The sequence below is a fragment of the Raphanus sativus genome, chromosome 8, assembly GCF_000801105.2.
Source record: "Raphanus sativus cultivar WK10039 chromosome 8, ASM80110v3, whole genome shotgun sequence".
Classification (NCBI taxonomy): domain Eukaryota; kingdom Viridiplantae; phylum Streptophyta; class Magnoliopsida; order Brassicales; family Brassicaceae; genus Raphanus; species Raphanus sativus.
In genome coordinates, this window is record NC_079518.1 from 25,946,362 (window position 1) to 25,964,323 (window position 17,962).

The window sequence follows — 17,962 nt, forward strand, 5'->3', positions numbered from 1 at the left end:
GCTGATTCGTCTTGAGCACCGGAGTCACACAAACCTCATCCTTCCAAGCAAACCAAATCCTCCCACCTTGACTGTGCTCATAATTAGTCAAGTAGAACCAATCTTTAAACACATTCTTCAAAATATTCTCAGCCTTTTTCTCCTTCACCCTAGTTTCCAAAATACATCCAAATTGCATATTGTTTCTTCTTACCCACTCTTGTACCGCAGATTGCTTAATATTTTTGTTGAATCCACGTACATTCCAGAAGAAGCTTGACATGTTAATGTTTTTGTGACTTAGTCCTAGTGCTCACTGGATTTGCATCCAGAGCTTTAGGCTTGCGACCACGTCTACCCACTTTTACCTCCTCTCTTATTTGCTGATCCAATAAGCTTCTATCTATCAGCTCCTCCTCTTCTACTTCATCAACATCCAGAATCTGCTCTTCAGAAATTATTTCACCATCTTCTTTATCAACTTCCTTTTCTTCTTCAGTGCTCAGCAATGAAAACTTAGAAGCAGATATTAAGACTCCTTGCTCCTTCTGGCTTGAACTAACTGAGAGTCTGCCTATTTTCCCCGGAGATACAAGAGACCAGTCATTTGGATCCTTCACACCCTCACACTTATCCTCCTCTTGTAAAACCTTTGGGACTTCTTCATTAGCTACTCCCTTTTTAACATCATGAGATTTAGCAACTTCCTCATCAATACAGACATTAACAGTTTCCACCTCTTTACCAATCTCCTCTTTCTTATCCTGTGATTTTGATACCGCAACTGGAGTACTCTCAGCCCTCTTCTTCCCTTTTGCCTTCACTGCACAGACCGCTTCTCCATGCCCCCACTTATCACAGTGATTACATCTTGCCGGAAGCCATGGGTAGTAATACTTTACTACAAACTGCTTCCCATTCTTCGAAAAATTGATTTCCTTTGGCAACGTTTTTGAAACATCTACATTGACAAACACCTTAGCCACCTCAAGGTTCGTACAAGCAATGGTTTCTGGATGCAGTTTTACCAGAACACCAACCGTGCTAGTGAGAAAGCTTATGCCTTTCCATGAGTACATATGTAAAGGAACCTTTTCCAGATGCACCCACATAGGGATTGCTTCATCCTCCTGCTTGTCATCCACTGAACTCGGGGTCCATTTCGTGACAATCATTGGTACTCCAGCAATGTTCCACATTCCACGACGCAGAATCTTCTCCCTGGCTTTCTGATTTGAAACCTTAAACCTCATAGTAGTAGGGTTTTCCTCATACACATCCACCTTCATAGCTGAGTCGCCATACTTCCATATTTTGTTGAGAACCATGTGCACCTTAGCTACGTGAGGAGCCAGATCCAAGAACTTTCCAACAATGAAGTCTTCCCATAGTGGCGTAGGATTCTCCAGAACCTCATTTGGAATCTCCACCATGTGAACCCCATCTTTGCTTGATATCTCCGCATCATATTTCTTTAACACCTTCTTCTCCTGCGCTACCTCCACCCATGAAGCTTCCTTCCCACCAATCAGACCGGTATGCTCCTCCTTTGCCTCTCCTGACCCCTTCGATGAACCCTCAGAACCAATCGATGACCCCTTCGTTTTCATCTGATCTATTTCCAACCCGATCTTCTGTAAATCCGTCCCCAGAACCTCCCTCTGATCATCCTTGACAACCATCGGAGAGTTTTGAAGGTCCGGCGAAGCCGCCGAGTCCATCGAGATCGAACCCTAGAACCGTCGCACTCAGTATCGCCAATCTCCTTGAAAATCGCCTCGGTATCAAAGAAGTAAAAGGGAACGTTATGGTTAAAATGGTAAAACAACCCTGCTCTGTTTCATCTTCCCACAAAAGAACTGCCCCACACGATGTATATCTACCTCAGTCAATAAAAGCTCCAATCATACAGAGCATACATGTACATGTGTATATAAGATACACTCTTTTAACGTCCTCCTCCTCTTTGACTTTTTTTTACTCAATCAAAACAGAAAACCAATCATGAGATTCAGATCTCTGATCTCTCTCCTCTTCCTTCTCTTCTTCACTTCCTCCGCTTATGCTAGATTCGTCTCCCTAAACCCATCTTCCACTGATCTCGTCTCCGATGGAGTCAACTCCGGCGAACCTCTGGTCAACTCCAGATCGATCATCAAAACTGTGGTCTCTGCCGAAGAGGAAGCTTGTGAGCAGACGTATGGGTTCATGCCGTGTACTAAAACAGCTCTTGGGAACGTTTTCTTGATCTTGGTTTATGGGTTTCTCATGTTCACGGCGGCGACGTATCTCTCCGCCGGAAGTGAGCTTTTGCTCGAAATCTTGGGACCTGGAATCGTCGGTGGTTTGTTTCTTCCCATGCTCGGAGCTCTTCCTGACGCTATGCTGATCATGGGTACAGTAAAATATTCTTCCTTTTTTTGTGAAAGTTTGGAACTTTCGATATTAGATTCCGACAAGTCCTCTGCTTTGCGAGTTATGTCGGAAAAAAGACAGATTCTTGTCTGAATTTCTTTTTTAAAAGTGAATCTTTGAATCAAATAGTGAATGACAATGATAATTTGATGGTAACAGATGGAATTGTCACAAAAAAAAATGAAACTTATGTTTTCTTGTGTTAATATAACTTTTTTTACTGTAAAGTTTTGATCTTTGCTCTTTTTGTCCTGATGGGTCTTGAATCTTTATGTATGTGTTGGTGTTTTGTTTCAGTGTCTGGACTTTCTGGAGACGCAGCCACTGCACAAACCCAAGTCTCTGTTGGAATGGGTTTGCTCGCTGGCTCCACCGTTATGCTTCTCACTGTCATCTGGGGAACTTGCACTGTTGTTGGCAAATGTGACCTTCGTGACACCATTGCTGTTAACAACCAAGACACCAAAGGCTTCCATCTTAAAGGTAACCATAAAGTGTCTTATGTAACAACCAACAGAAAGTGTTTTTTATTTATTTATATTTATTTACTGTGTGTGTTTGTAGATTCTGGTGTAACTGTTGATGTTTGGACCAGCTATGCTGCAAGAATCATGGCTATATCGGTTATTCCGTTCATCATTGTCCAGCTTCCTCAGATGTTGGACTCAACTTCTGGAAGACATTTGGCTGTGTTGGTTGCTCTTATCCTCTCGGTTCTAATGTTGATCTCTTACTGCGTATATCAGGTAAAAAAATCATATCCTCAGGACTTTAACTTCCATTACATTGGTGTTTATGAGATTTATTCTTCCATTGTATGATGATTATCTATATAGGTCTTCCAACCGTGGATCCAAAGGAGACGGCTTGCTTTTGCAAAACACAAGCATGTTATATCAGGAATCTTAAGGCACTTGAAACAACATGCTTTGGGAAGGCTTCTTAATGATGAAGGTCAGCCTGATGAACATGTCATTCGAAGGTAAGTCATGGTAGAGTGAGCATTTAATAAGGACTCCTCTACCTTGTGCTAAAAGATACTCTGTTTATCAGGTTGTTTGAGACGATTGATGCAAACAAGGACGGACACTTGTCAGCAGCTGAGCTTAAGGCGCTTATCATTGGGATCAGCTTTGAAGATATAGATTTTGACAAGGATGATGCTGTTGGAAAAGTTCTCCAAGATTTTGACAAGACTCTTGATGAGCAAGTTGATCAAGAGGAGTTTGTCCGTGGGATTAAGCGTTGGCTTATTCAGGCAATGGGAGCTGCTGGTCCTTCTGGTCCTGATGCTGGTCCTAGAACCATGAAGTACCTTGACCATTTCCATGTGGTGAGAAAGAGAGAGACAGATACCATATTTTAAAACTTCTATTGAACTAACTTTGTCTGTGTCTTGTGCAGCAAACAAAGAGAGAGCATGCTCTGTTGGGAGATAATGAGAATGGTGAGAATGATGAGGAATCAGGAGAGGTTGCAGACCCGAAATGGATCACTATCAAAGCAGCTTTGTTGCTACTCTTAGGAGCAGCCATTGCAGCTGCGTTTGCTGATCCTTTAGTGGACACAGTTAACAACTTCTCAGCAGCCACTGGGATTCCATCTTTCTTCATCTCCTTCATCGCTTTGCCTTTAGCCACCAACTCAAGTGAAGCAGTCTCTGCCATCATCTTCGCCTCCCGCAAAAAGATCAGAACAGCTTCCTTGACATTCTCTGAGGTCTGTTTATTTCAATGAACTGCGCCATCTTTCTATCTCTTTATAGTTTACTAAAACCCTCTTTAATGGTGTTTGTTTTGCAGCTATGTGGTGGAGTGACAATGAACAACATTTTGTGTCTCTCGGTGTTCTTAGCAATCGTCTACGTTCGAGGGTTAACATGGAACTTCTCATCAGAAGTGTTGGTGATTCTCATAGTTTGTCTTGTGATGGGAGGTTTTGCTAGCTTCCGCACAACGTATCCTCTTTGGACATGTTTCATAGCTTACTTGCTTTACCCATTCTCTTTGGGTCTGGTCTATATTCTTGATTACTGGTTTGGCTGGTCGTAGTTCGAAAGATTTGGTGACAAGACTTGAGTTTGTTCTTGGCGTGTTTTGCTTTTATTTCTCTCTTTATGTTATGGATTTGTGAGTGTATAACTTAAAGTTAGTTCTTGAGATTTGTCAGTGATGATGGTTGTTTGAAATACTCACTATTAAAGAATAAAGATATATTATCTTTCTTATTTCTTTGGTGTACAGTAATATTATTCTCCTATTTTTTAACCATTTTTTTCTTATTCATGGATGTTACAAAAAAAAATATAGTAGATTTTACTTGTAATCTTATTCGTAGCCTAACCTGAGATGAGAATCTCATCATGAGATTGAAACAGTCAATGGTTGTTATTCATGGATGTTACAGTAATATTATTTTCCTACCCTTTTATCCATTCATGGATGTTGGAAAGAAAAAAAAGAGAGTAGATTTTACTTGTAGTCTCATTCATAGTCTGAGATGAGATCGAAACAATTAATGGTTGGCTATTGGTGTACAGTAATATTATTCTCCTACCTTTTTATCCATTATTTTCTTATTCATCGATGTTGCAAAGAAAAAAAGAAAGAATAAATTTTACTTGTGATCATCTCATTCATAGCCAAATTTTACTTATAATCTCATTCATAGCCTGAGATGAGATTGAAACAATCAATGGTTGTTATTCATGGATGTTACAATAATATTATTCTCCTATTCTTTTATTCATTCTTTTCTTATTCATGGATATTGCAAATAAAAGAAAAGAGTAGATTTTACTCGTAATCTCATTCATAGCCTGAATAAATTCTATTTAGTACATTTACGTGAAAGGAGACACACAAGAAAAATATACGTCTCCTCTCCTCTCCTATGTGCAAGTCAAAGAACAGATATCCCTCATACATTCAAGATTCTATTGTCATATAGAATCTTAAAAATGTTTTCACTTTATTTTCACTATTTAGTACATTTACGATACGTTTTTTACCTAATTCAAACTCAATTAGGCTATAAGAGGAGACAGTCTTGCTCGCTCTCTCAACTCATAGTTTTTTTTTGAATTTCAAAATAAACAAAGTTCTTCAAAGTTCGGTGGTTCTTTCACTCTCGTTACACAAACTCATTTTTCTTTAAGAAAGATGATGATGATGCTGAAGAAGCTGCTGAGCTTGAGGAGTGGGTATGAAAATATTGGTTACTATTAATCCTTCTCTTGATAGCCGCTGAAATGATTAGAGAGGAAGAAGCTGCGAAGAATGAGAAGTAGCTGCAAGCAGAAGATGATGATGAAGAAGAAGATGCGAAGAAAAAGCAAGAAGAAGATGTTGGGCTTGATACGTGTGTAGCAACTGAGATGATTAAAGTGTTGGAATGAAGAAGGAAGAAGCAGTAACTCACAATGATCATGTCCCTTTTTTGTGAAAAAATTGTGCAAAAAAATAATGCACATAAATGATGCAAAGGGAAGATCATGAGGTATGCAAAGTCTAATCTATTGGGTTAAAATATGAAGGAAACTTGGCTCTAGTTGGTGACCATATTGAAGAAAAAAAATTAAGATGAATTTATTGTTCCTTAAAATTTATACAAGTTAAGTTGAATATCCAGTCAAATTATTGAGAGGTATGTTCCACATTTGTCCTCTAAATTCCTCATGGAAGCATGAATTTATAAAGAAATTTTTTTCTCAGCAATTTTGATAGAAACACAATGAACAAAAATTCATATTTCTTTTCTATTCCTCAAATAAAATTTTATTTTTCATTTTATTCATGGTTTCCATTCATCTACTAGTCACCAATCGAAGCCTTAGAAGAAGAGAATAAAACATAGTTTCTTGAAATTTTATATTTTCTTTTTGTTTGTGCACATATATGTGTGTGTGTGTGAATGGTCAGAAAACTGCATCTTTTAATTTAGTTTCTTGGCTACTACGTGACAATGGAGAAAATGTACAGCATAATTTGTTTTTTGTTGTTGCTATCATTCTCCAACATACAAGTGTTGTTCCTACTATTCTCCCGAAGAGAAGACCATACAATGTTTTGTAACATAACCAAACTCTAGTCCATAGACACGACTTGCACAGGCTGTAAAATGCCAGATTTTGCTTACAGTTAGACAAAAAGATGCATTTAGAATGTGATATGGAAACAAATCAGTAGACATTGTACTGTGACAAGTGTACATATAACTTCATGAAAAAATAGTTTATTTCGGTATATCAAGAATACTTTCTGTTTTTTTTTTCTAATGTCAATGGAGTAGTAAAATTAAACCCTCTGTTTTTTTCTTACGATGTGATTTTCCCGTATTCATGCACGAGTATCAAAATTTATAAAATAAATATACTATACTAATTATTTTTTATTTACTTTTAATTTATAATTAGTATGCATAGCTTATATTAATAATATTATATTAATTTAATTTGACATATGAATTTAGATATGTTATATCTGGTCGGTTTTGTTTTTACAGTCGATTTAGTTATCATTTGGATATATTGAAATGCATATATTTCTCTAAATTCAACTATAATATTTTTTATTTTAAATATATTAAAATTATGATTTATTTTCTTATTTGCATTTATGTTGGTTGATGTCTTAGAAATGTAAATATATTTGAGGAAGATTATGTGTAAGTTAAGATATATTGTTCTTAGAATAAAATAAAAAAATAAACTAACATGTCTGATTCCAAATTACATAAATTAATATAAGGATAATACTCTATAATATCATGCATATATATAAATTTTATAAAAGAACTAAACTGTAACTGTTAGTTAATCTTTTATTTTCATTTGTAAATATGTTTTGAGTCATCCTAAAAGTTTACATTTATAAAATAAATTATTATTATAAAACTATATATTCTTATTATAGTTAAATATATAATTTTATATATAAGTTGGATTAGTCAAGCCACTCATGTTGTGAGTATATTGAGTTACATATATTCTTTCAAATTCCAACTGAACTATAATTATCTTTTATTATAATTAAGTAAAATCAAATTAATTTTATTTATCGTTTAAAAGTGCATATATTTTCATAATATTTATCATTTATTTATCGTTTAAATACTTAAATATCATAAATAAATAAATAAATAATTACTGTTAATTTAAAATGGATACTACATGGTTCAAAATTTAAAACAAAGTTCACGTATCTGTACTTTAGTTGTCTCTTCTTCTATAAGTTTGACAACTGCACATGTGCAAATAAATAAATTAGTTGTAGCTACCCGCCCATGGGATTTAGGTTGGCCCTGAAAAGCACCAACTATAACCCCTCACATATAAATCTTAAGCTTTTTCAAGGTATGTTGTTGGTGTGCTAAGCGTTCCTCGAACCCATGATCTCACCCTATAACAACTATTTCACAGGATAAGTTGTCACCAATTGACATCAACAACCTACCTGAAGATAGCTCAGGGTTTACAAGTGAAGAGATGGGGCAGTGCTCTGCAGGACCAGTCCAGATCCCACGGGACAGGTTGTTACATTAGTTCTCCAAAATTTTGACAAAGCGTTGGAAAAGTTCTCTAAGATTTTGACAAGACTCTTGATGAGAAAGTTGATCATGAAGAGTTTATATGTGGGATTAAGCGTTGGCTTATTCAGGCAATGGGAGATGCTTGTCCTTCTGCTCCTGATGTCGGTACTAGAACAATGAAGTACCTTAACCATTTCCATGTGAAAGAAAGAGAGATACATTGTTGATGATACTGTAACATCCCAAGTTGTGATATATGGAAAGGATTAAGAGAATTGATTTGGTTATCTATGTCACCAAAGTGCGTTTACTTTTTCTAGCACACATCCGTTTAGAATTCTAGAGTCAACAGTTGACTTAGTGAGTCAACAGCTGTTCACAGCGTGTGAGTGAGTTCAAAGCACAGGGAAATGTCATGTGGCGATTATAGGATCAGTAAACAATGATTTTAAGCCTTTAGAAAAATTAATGCACCACCCGTAACACGCGATGGAGCCCACGGCCCGAGTGAGCGGGCGTAAGAGGCCCATTAGTCGTGGGCAGTTGGGGAGTTACAAATGGTATCTGAGCTGGTTTCTGACCCGAGAGGCGTCTTGAGACATGTCGTGGGCGCAACGAGGACGTTGCATTTTTTGAGAGGAGGTGAATTGTAACATCCCGAATTGTGATATATGGAAAGACTTAAGACAATTGATTTGAATACCTATATCAACAAAGTGCGCTTATATTTTCCAACAAACATCCGTATAGAACTCCAGAGTTATTCGCGATAGCGTGCGAGTGAGATCAAAGCACGGGGAAATGTCATGTGGTGATTTCAGGGTTAGTAAACAATGATTTCAAGCCTTTGTAAAAATTAATGCACTGTCTGTCAGACGGAACGGGCCACCCACATGACGAGTGAGCTGGCGTGGAAGACCTATTAACCGTAGGCGGTCGGGGCGTTACAGATACCTCATTTAAAACTCTCTCTAGAACTTACTTTTTGTGTGTCTTGTGCAGCAAACAAAGAGAGAGCATGCTCTGTTGTGAGATAATGAAAATGGTGAGAATGATGAGGAATCAGGGGAGATTGCGGACCCGAAATGGATCACCAATAAAGAAGATTTTTTGCTACTCTCAGGAGCAGTCATTTGCTGATCCTTTAGTGGACACATTTAATAGCTTCTTAGCAGCAACATGGATCCCATCTTTCTTCATTTCTTTCATTGCTTTGCCTCAGCCACCAACTCAAGTGAAGCTGTCTCTGCCATCATCTTCGCCTCTCGCAAAAAGATCAGAACAACTTCCATAACTTTCTCCCATGTCTGTTTGTTTAATGAACTGAGCCATCTTTCTATCTCTTTATAGCTTACTATAGCCCTCCTTCATGGTGTTTGTTTTGTCACATCTATGTGGTGGAGTGACAATGAATAACATTCTCTGTCTCTCGGTGTTCTTAGTGATCGTTAACCTAAGAGGACTAACGTGGAACTTCTCATCGAAAGTGTTGGTTATTCTTATAGTTTTACTGGTGATGGGAGGTTTTGCTAGCTTCCGCACAACTTATCCTCTTTGGACATGTTTCATAGCATATTTGGTTTACCCATACTCTCTTAGGGTCTGGTTTATATTATGGATTACTGGTTTGGCTGGTCTTAGTTCAAAAAGGTTTGGTGACAAGAGCTGAGTTTGTTCTATAGCATGTTTTGTTATTTTGTCTCTCATGTTATGGATTTGAGAGTGTAAACTTTAGCTAAATTCCTGAGATTTTTCAGTGATTATGTTTGTTTGAAAGCTTATATATTATGTTTCTTGTGTCTCAGGTATATTATCATATCCTACCCTTTTTGTATCCTTCTTCTACTACTATTGCGGATGTTATTACTTGTTGTTGCAAAAGAAACTAGAGTACACTTGTAATCTCACTCATGGGACTGAAATTTATCAATTTTTGAGAAAATTAAAGATGAGACTAAAAAACTGATGATTGGCTTGCTAGTAATGTACATAATTGCCATAAACATAAGTATTAGCATTCAACTACTCTTAATAATTTCTTCATTTTGTGTTAACACATAATTTTATTGTAGAGGTCCCGTAGCTCAGTTGGTTAGAGCGTTGGTCTTATGAGCCGAAGGTCGCGGGTTCGAGACCCGCCGGAACCAAAAGGGAGTTATATTTAATTTTAGAAATCAAGTTTTAAACCTAAAACCCAATGCTAACATCGCCGATCTTTTCACTTTTTTTATCTTGGATGAGTCATCTCTTCTCTCTTTCTCCATATCTTATGGCCCGATTTCTAATTGTAATATTGTTTTGATTTATTTTAATTCGAAATTAAGTCATTCATATTTACTCATAATAATATTAATAATAATAATAATAATAAATAATAATAATAATAATAATAATAATAATAATAATAATAATAATAACTAAAAAAGAAATGCCAATCTATCTAGCTTTTTTATTTTATTATTCTTCTCTTTTTTTGTTTTCTGCGATTCCCATTTCTCTTCTTCTTTCTCTAAGCTTTTTTTATTTGGGTTGAAGGTGATAGAACCTCCGCCGGTGATGGAAACCGTCATTAACAATTCTGCAGGTGATGAAAACGACAGCATCAATTGCAGAAAACAAAGAGAGGAAATTAAAGATGAAATGAATCAAATAATGGTTGCGTATCGCTACTGATGTACATAATCGTCATAAACATAAGTATTAGCATTTAACAACTGCTCTTAATAAATTCTTCATTTTATGTTAACACATAATTTTATTTTAAAGTTATCGTAACTCAGTTGATTAGAGTGTTGGTCTTATGAACCGAAGATCACGGGTTCAAGCCCAGTCTGAACCAAAAATACTAAGACCAAAAACAAGTTATATTTGGTTTTAGAAATCAAGTTTTAATTTGAAACTCAATGCTAACATGGTCGAGCTTCAAAGACCATCTTATATCTTCTCACTTTTCTCTATTTTGGGGAAGTCATCTCCTCTCTTGCCCCCAAATTTTATGATCCAATCTCTGATAACCTCATTATAATCCCCTTACTATTATTCGAGGAGACCACTAATCAAAGTAACCTTTTGCTCATGTGTTTATTACATATGTGTCATTTCCTATGTGGCATCTCCACATTTAACCTCACACCATTTTTTTAAAAGCCCATCCTTGCCTAGAGTATTTACTTCTCATGACATTCTAATGGACATATGTTATATTGAATAGGGAATAAATGTTATTAATACGTGTATTGCTTTATGTTATATTATTTATGATCATGCGGTGGTTACAATACGTGTATTGCCTTACGTGATGTGCTTTACGTTTACTTCTCATGCCATTTTTGGTGATTAAAATGGCACTTTTATACGCCTGTTTTATAGTTTATGTTTATACAGACAATAACATTATGTATACTTCTTTTATATTTTGGTGATATTTTGGTGATGTATTCTTTCTCAACTGAAGTTATAATGCTCATACTAACATAAAAAATATATATATTTTTGTTGCAACAAAAGAACATATATATATATTTTTGTTCCAAGAACATATATATATATATATATATATATATATATATATATATATATATATATATATTGTTAATATAATGCTCATACTTATAATAGTGGTAGTTGTCATATTTTATATTTTATTTATATTTTATCCATCGTTTCGTGAAAACATATATTTATATATTTATTTTTATATTTTATGTTTATCGTAATTTTTATATTTTTTTATTTTTATGATACAACCATAATCCTATTCCAAAAAATGCAATTATTGATTATTTAAACGATTCTAAATATTGATTACTCTACGATTAAATCGGACAAGTCTTCCATATTCAGAGTATTTTTGGTTATCATAATTTATTGAAACTTTATCAATTACGGCAATACACATAAATTCAGGGTCAATGTATTATGTTTTTTTAATTATGTTAAAATTTGATTCCTTCATTCCAATTATAGGAAGGCGTATTATTTTGTTGCCTTTTTTGCATAATGATATTGATGCGTGATTACTAATCCACATTAACTAATATATGGCCTCCGTAACATAATACAGTAGAACCTCTATAAATTAATAATGTTGGGACTTTGAAATTTTATTAATTTATAGAGATATTAATTTACAAAAGTTTCCTTATTTAGATTTTTTCTATTTTTAATTATTTTTATTTATAAAAAAAAATATTTTATTTTACCGTATGTACATTGTTTAAATTTTAGAAATTTGACTTTCATATTTTTTTATTATCTTATTTGTTTATATTTTTATGTTTCATAGAATTGTTAAGTGGTTTTCGGTATAATTTTACCAAATATTATTAAAATATATTGAAATGTTAAGAAAAACAAAGAATTTTCATTGTGAATATAAAACCAACAATATAATATTTAGCTTGTACTTATATAAAAATTATATATAGATAGATTATTAATTTATGATTTTAAGGGGACTATATATTTACATAGAAGTTTTAAAAATATTATTATTTTATCGATTTGTGTTATATTTAACACTAGCCCAATTTGGGACCGGCAAAATTTATTAATTTATAGAAATTATTAATTTATAGAGTATTAATTTATAGAGGTTTCACTGTACATTATAGTCACATTCGGTATCACCAATCTCGGATTCTTGATTGATATTTGAGGCATATTCTTAGTTTGTAGTTACCATAATTATAAAAACTCTTTGTCACATCTCCTATATATTATTTTAGAAGCTCTAAAAAAAATAACATTCACTTCATGTGCTATTTACATAATGTCATTTCCTAGATGGCATGTTCACATTTACTCTCACAACCATCTTGAAAAAACCCTTACATTACTAGAAAAAATTACATGTATATGCCATTAATAAATCAGTCCAAAGTTTAGTATTATTAAGAGTATACACATAATCAATCCCTTACTTATTATTTCAATCAATCATGAGCGTAATTGTTTTTTCCATATATAACATAGCGATACAGTTTCCATAGTTAACATTTTCGTACAATATATAGTTAAGACCAAATTTTATTAAATATTCATTGAACGGCGGTTTTCATTCGGTAATAAGGAAAATAAAATCATAAATATAGGTTGATGAAACTTTATAGGTAAAGGAACTATTAGTTACCCGTTCTCACCTGACAACACTCTATATGGTATTTTAGTAATACAAAATTTCTTTATAATGAATAAAAGGTTCTGAAAAATGATTTTAAATAAATAAGAAAAGAAAAGAAAAGGTTTAATAAATTTTTTAAAAATTATTAATGAATATAAAGTGTTGTGTCCTCTTTCCTTTAGCGTTTTTTCTGTATGATTGAAAATACATTATAAATATGTATACCGTGAATGAATTACGTTTCCATATTAATTAGCATCCATAATTATCGTTTTCATTTTATTTCCATAATGAACATTCCGATAAATTTTACATACTTAACATTTCAATTGCGTTATTCATTTTGTTAATGAATAACCCGTTTTGATAACAACCATTTCATATCCCATTATCAAATTCTGATACAATGAATAATGATCATAACTCATATATATTTGTTAACAATGTCTATAAAACTAATATGGACCAAATAATTAAGTAAAATGTCTTTTCAAATCAGCCTAATTAAGTTCATGTTTTTTGGTTAGGCCAATATATTGTATAAACATATGTCTAAACATATATATAATATTAACATTAGTTGGGTTTTTGGCCAAGATAATATTGTATATATATTTTTGTCTAAACATATATATACTTAAGTTTTACGTTAGTTGGCTTATAAGTTATAACTGATTGTACAATACTTTCAAAAAGAAGTCCATAAATTTCATGCAATCACTTAAATTAAGCACATTGACTTTTTAATTAAGGAATCAACATAACTGTTGACACTGCAAAATAATATTGGATGGAGTGAAAGTATCATTAAATAATATCCTATATTTTATTCCCTTTCATATAATACTTTCCAAAATCATATATTAATTAATTTTGTCTCCATAAATATTCGATCAGGTTAACTATATAGTCAAATATAATAGTCAATGTTTTCTAAATTTTTTCTCCTGCATATAATACTTTCCAAAATAATAAATTATATAAACTAAACTTTATGAATTTTTGGGGTTGTATTTTCGCGAATATTCGTTTGACACAAAACTTTATGAATTTTTGGGGTTGACACTAAACTTTATCCCTATGTGACTATATATATCATACTAAACTAACGTCTTTTGTTATTTTTCTTAATAGCATTCTGAGCACACTATGTTTATATATATATATTTATATATTTTTTTAATAGCATTATGAAGACACTATGTTTATATAATAGCACTCTGAAGACACTATGTTTATATATATATATATATATATATATATATATATATATAATGAATATTTCGATAAATTTTGGAATTAATGGTTTGAATTTATTGTTACAGGAAATATACATATGTTAATAAAATCATATGATAATAAATATTTATATTGAAATATACTATATATCTATGTCAATTTCATTGAAATTTAATTATATACCATATAAAATAATATAATAATTATTTTGATTTATTTACCATAAAAATATTGTAAATAAACAAGAAGTATTGTTTTATTTATGTGATTACTCTAATCCCATATATATATTAATTGAAAAACAGTTGATTACTCTAGCATGTGTGATTTATTAATTAATATTTTTTAAAAAATTTAAAAGAGATGGATACATTGAATATATATTTAGAAGCTATTGAATCATCTAGCGAGAATATGGAACGAGAATATGGATTGCAGAAAAATACTTATTTCCTAATTCTAATCCATGTTTCTTCGTCACAACACCGATTGAGAGTAATTTGAACTTTAAAGTGTCGATTTTGATAATCTGAAATGGCAACGTTTTTATTTCAGCACACTGGTTTCCTTAAATGAGCGTAGAACATTTTTTAATATTTAACCAAATGGGCTACATACATAGTATAATGTGTTTTGGTTTAAAAATTGTTGCATACCCAAAATCAATGCAAACCATCATCATGTAGATTAAAATTTTGTTACAATAAAAATATAGGATTGGGCAAAAAATCTGAATCCAAAATACTGAACCAAATGCAATCCGAAGAATTAGTACTTAACTTTAACTAAAATTGGTTAGATTAAAATTTTGGTATCTGGAGAATCGAACCAAATTCGATTTGAACCAAAAAAATTCGGATATCGTGTATATTCGAAGCAGATTTATATACTTAAATATATATTATTTATTTTTAAATTTAATATCTAGAAGAATATACAAAATATATAAGATATTTTTAAGTTGTCCAAAATTCTTAGAAATATATAAAATTAGTTAAAAATACATATTTTAAAATAGCTAAACGGTACTCAAGACATCAAAAGTATTTAGAATATCTATTGATTTCCTATTCAAATATTTAAGATAAACCAATTTTATGTTAATATTATGTATTTGGCATACATTATTGATATTTATATGTTATATATTATTTTTATTTTTATATTTTGAAACATTTAAAGTATGTATGAACTTTAATATTTCTTAAATGATTTTAATGGGTTATCCGAACCAAATTCAAACCGAATCGGCAAAGATTTCAACCGAACAGAACAAAACCGAAGTAAATGGTACCCGAATGTCCATCTCCAATCAAATGTAAAAATAGTTATTGGTAATAAACTATATGTTATTTATAATATTTAAATACAGCATTTTTGAGAAAACTCATCCCGCGCAGGGCGCGGGTTATCATCTAGTTGTGATATTATTTTAATTTTACTTCTAATTCAAAAATTAAATCATCTATACAAGTTTTTAAACCTGGAACCCAATTAGAGATGTCAAACAGGTTGATCCGTCCCGTCCCGTCCCGTACCGCAGCGGGCTCATCTCTTTGCGGGTCACGGCGGGTCAGGTCCGCGCGGGCTGTGGTCTCCAAAAGGTCGTCCCAAGCCCGTACCGCAAATTGCACACTCCTTTACAGGCTGTCCTTAAGCTTTCAGAGATCAACTTATAAGATAAAATTTTGAAAATGTTCGAACATTAGAATGATTAAGACTATGGAATAGCATGCAAAGAAAAATGTGCAGTGTGACTTAGTCTAACAGAAAGTGCACAAAGCCACAGCTACAGGGTAGAAAAGTGAATGAGACACGACAGAGAACCAGGAGCTTCATTAGAATAATAAGATATAAGCACCTTTCTCCTCGATATTGTCCGGGTTAATTGTGCAGACACACCAAAATCCGCGACCTGATACGCGTGAATGAAGTTGGAGATCAGCAGTGCAACTAAACGACTCGGACATACAAGAATTTATTGAATTAAGTTTCAGAAGTAGAGAATACCTTGACATCACCATTCTCGGACAACAAAATATTAGCGGCTGCAGAAACAGGAAGAAAACAAATTGTCAGGTAATAAGCAATGAGAACACAGTTGAACCAAGAAAGGTCATTAAGATTTAAAAACATATTTAGCAGAGAAAACCTTTGATATCTCTGTGGATCTTCCCCTCAGTGTGGAGATATTCAACAGCATGAAGTAGACCACCCGTAATACAAGCAATTGAAATTTCATCCAATGGATGACCTGGTTGAAGCTACACTCGCAATATTGTTTACAAGAGGATTATAATTAGCATCACCATAGAAACAATTATATATATCTCAACTCAGCAAAGAAGTGAAATAACACACCAGGTCAGCGACTGAACCACCAGCCATATATTCCATAATGATCCATAACTTGGTCTGGTGGAGGTAAGAACCATAGTATTCGGTAATATAAGGGCAACGGCATTGTGAAAATACTGAAATTTCCTGGGTTTAATAAGACAACGTGAGCACGACAATCTTGCATTGCTAATTTATAGAGAATATCAATTTACAATCTGGGTTTACGTTAATCCAAGAGATACCTTGTGAATATCATCAATTTCATATTCCCTGTCAGATATGAAGTAAAATACGAAGGGAGTATTATATTTCCTTACCTCATTTATAAGAAGGGATGATCCAGATCGTCTCTACTGGTGGAGAGATCGAAAGAGAATACAAAGCCGGCTAAACTTAACAAGGTTTCTACATCTTTTTCATAATCTGCAAACTACAGTGCTTCAAAGAAGTGGAGAGTAAATCAGAGTCTGTTGTTGCCGACAACTCTGTGGCTGAATCTTCATGTATTGTTTTAACTTAGCTTCTCCATGTGATCGAGCCCAAGGTAGGATTGGATAGGCTAAAATTCGATTCTTTTGTTTGTATTCCCATCTTTTATGATGATTTTGAATCACAATCATCATCGAAGCCTAGGCTACGATAATCAAAGATACAACTTACAACCAAGTTTTTCAAAAACTAAGTGGGTAGATTGGAGTTTTAGTTTGCAAATGTAGAAAAATCTCCGAAAAACATGTTTATGCGTATGGGAGCTGGAGGATGTGGAGCTAGCTTATAAAGCAAAGATGTCGCAAAACATATATTCTAGTTTAGGCCTAGGCAATGGATAGCATATCCGGATTTTTAAAGGTATTTATGATTTGTTTTATATGCTATGGATATCTAATTTTTCGATTTTTTTCCTTTCGGAGAAAATACAGATATTCGGAAAAATGGATATCCAAAAATTAATTAAATATTTGCGGATATTTATGAATACTTACGAATATCTCATCTGTTGTGATTAATACAAATAATCTTAAAAATTCGATATAAAATTGTTTTGTAAAATATTTTTTTTGCATGATATATAAGATAAAAATTAAAAGAATTAGTGAATCTACACATTTTGTAACTTTTTTAATTTAGTTAACGATTATAATAACAAAAAATTTAAGAAAAAGTTATAATTCTCGTAATTTTTTTCTCTTCCTTTTATGTAATACTTTTATATAATTAATAATGTGAATATAATTTGTCAAATCATATGTTAGAATAATAGTTATATAGTTTTATACATTTAAAACTTTAACTATAATTAAGATATACATGTATTTATTTATTGTCGGATCGTATCGG

The 17,962-nt window shown here is 32.9% G+C and overlaps 2 protein-coding genes and 1 non-coding gene across 4 annotated transcripts; 2 read left to right on the forward strand and 1 right to left on the reverse strand.

The window, feature by feature from the left end:
* The first annotated feature begins 1,942 nt into the window (after positions 1 to 1,942).
* On the forward strand, positions 1,943 to 4,621 carry LOC108822990 (sodium/calcium exchanger NCL). Its single transcript, XM_018596208.2, has 7 exons — positions 1,943 to 2,374; positions 2,692 to 2,877; positions 2,959 to 3,140; positions 3,231 to 3,376; positions 3,448 to 3,727; positions 3,799 to 4,113; positions 4,197 to 4,621. The coding sequence occupies exons 1-7, from the start codon at positions 1,984 to 1,986 to the stop codon at positions 4,443 to 4,445; spliced, it is 1,749 nt and encodes a 582-aa protein (XP_018451710.1). The 5' UTR covers positions 1,943 to 1,983; the 3' UTR covers positions 4,446 to 4,621.
* A 5,375-nt stretch (positions 4,622 to 9,996) lies between these two features.
* TRNAI-UAU (transfer RNA isoleucine (anticodon UAU)) lies at positions 9,997 to 10,070 on the forward strand. Its single transcript has one exon. It is a non-coding gene; the product is annotated as a tRNA-Ile (tRNA).
* Positions 10,071 to 15,952: 5,882 nt separating this feature from the next.
* LOC108820427 (uncharacterized) lies at positions 15,953 to 17,417 on the reverse strand. 2 transcript variants are annotated; one of them, XM_056991743.1, is made up of 5 exons: positions 16,942 to 17,417; positions 16,646 to 16,758; positions 16,437 to 16,548; positions 16,295 to 16,332; positions 15,953 to 16,199 (listed from the first exon to the last, which is right to left on the reverse strand). In XM_056991743.1, exons 2-5 carry the CDS (start codon positions 16,679 to 16,681, stop codon positions 16,074 to 16,076), a joined length of 312 nt encoding a protein of 103 aa, XP_056847723.1. In that variant the 5' UTR covers positions 16,682 to 16,758; positions 16,942 to 17,417; the 3' UTR covers positions 15,953 to 16,073. The 2 variants fall into 2 exon arrangements, with proteins under 2 accessions (XP_056847723.1, XP_056847722.1); XM_056991742.1 differs by having other exon boundaries at positions 15,962 to 16,199; positions 16,646 to 16,768; positions 16,942 to 17,415.
* Positions 17,418 to 17,962: the final 545 nt, after the last annotated feature.

Coding starts and splice junctions, on each gene's coding strand:
- LOC108822990 (XM_018596208.2), top strand. CDS start 1,984: ATGAGATTCAGATCTCTGATCTCTCTCCTCTTCCTTCTCTTCTTCACT. Junction 3,728..3,798: donor ACCTTGACCATTTCCATGTG/GTGAGAAAGAGA, acceptor TGTCTTGTGCAG/CAAACAAAGAGAGAGCATGC. Junction 4,114..4,196: donor CTTCCTTGACATTCTCTGAG/GTCTGTTTATTT, acceptor TTTGTTTTGCAG/CTATGTGGTGGAGTGACAAT.
- LOC108820427 (XM_056991743.1), bottom strand. CDS start 16,681: ATGGAATATATGGCTGGTGGTTCAGTCGCTGACCTG. Junction 16,549..16,645: donor GTGGTTCAGTCGCTGACCTG/GTGTGTTATTTC, acceptor TTGCGAGTGTAG/CTTCAACCAGGTCATCCATT. Junction 16,333..16,436: donor GATCCACAGAGATATCAAAG/GTTTTCTCTGCT, acceptor CTGTTTCTGCAG/CCGCTAATATTTTGTTGTCC.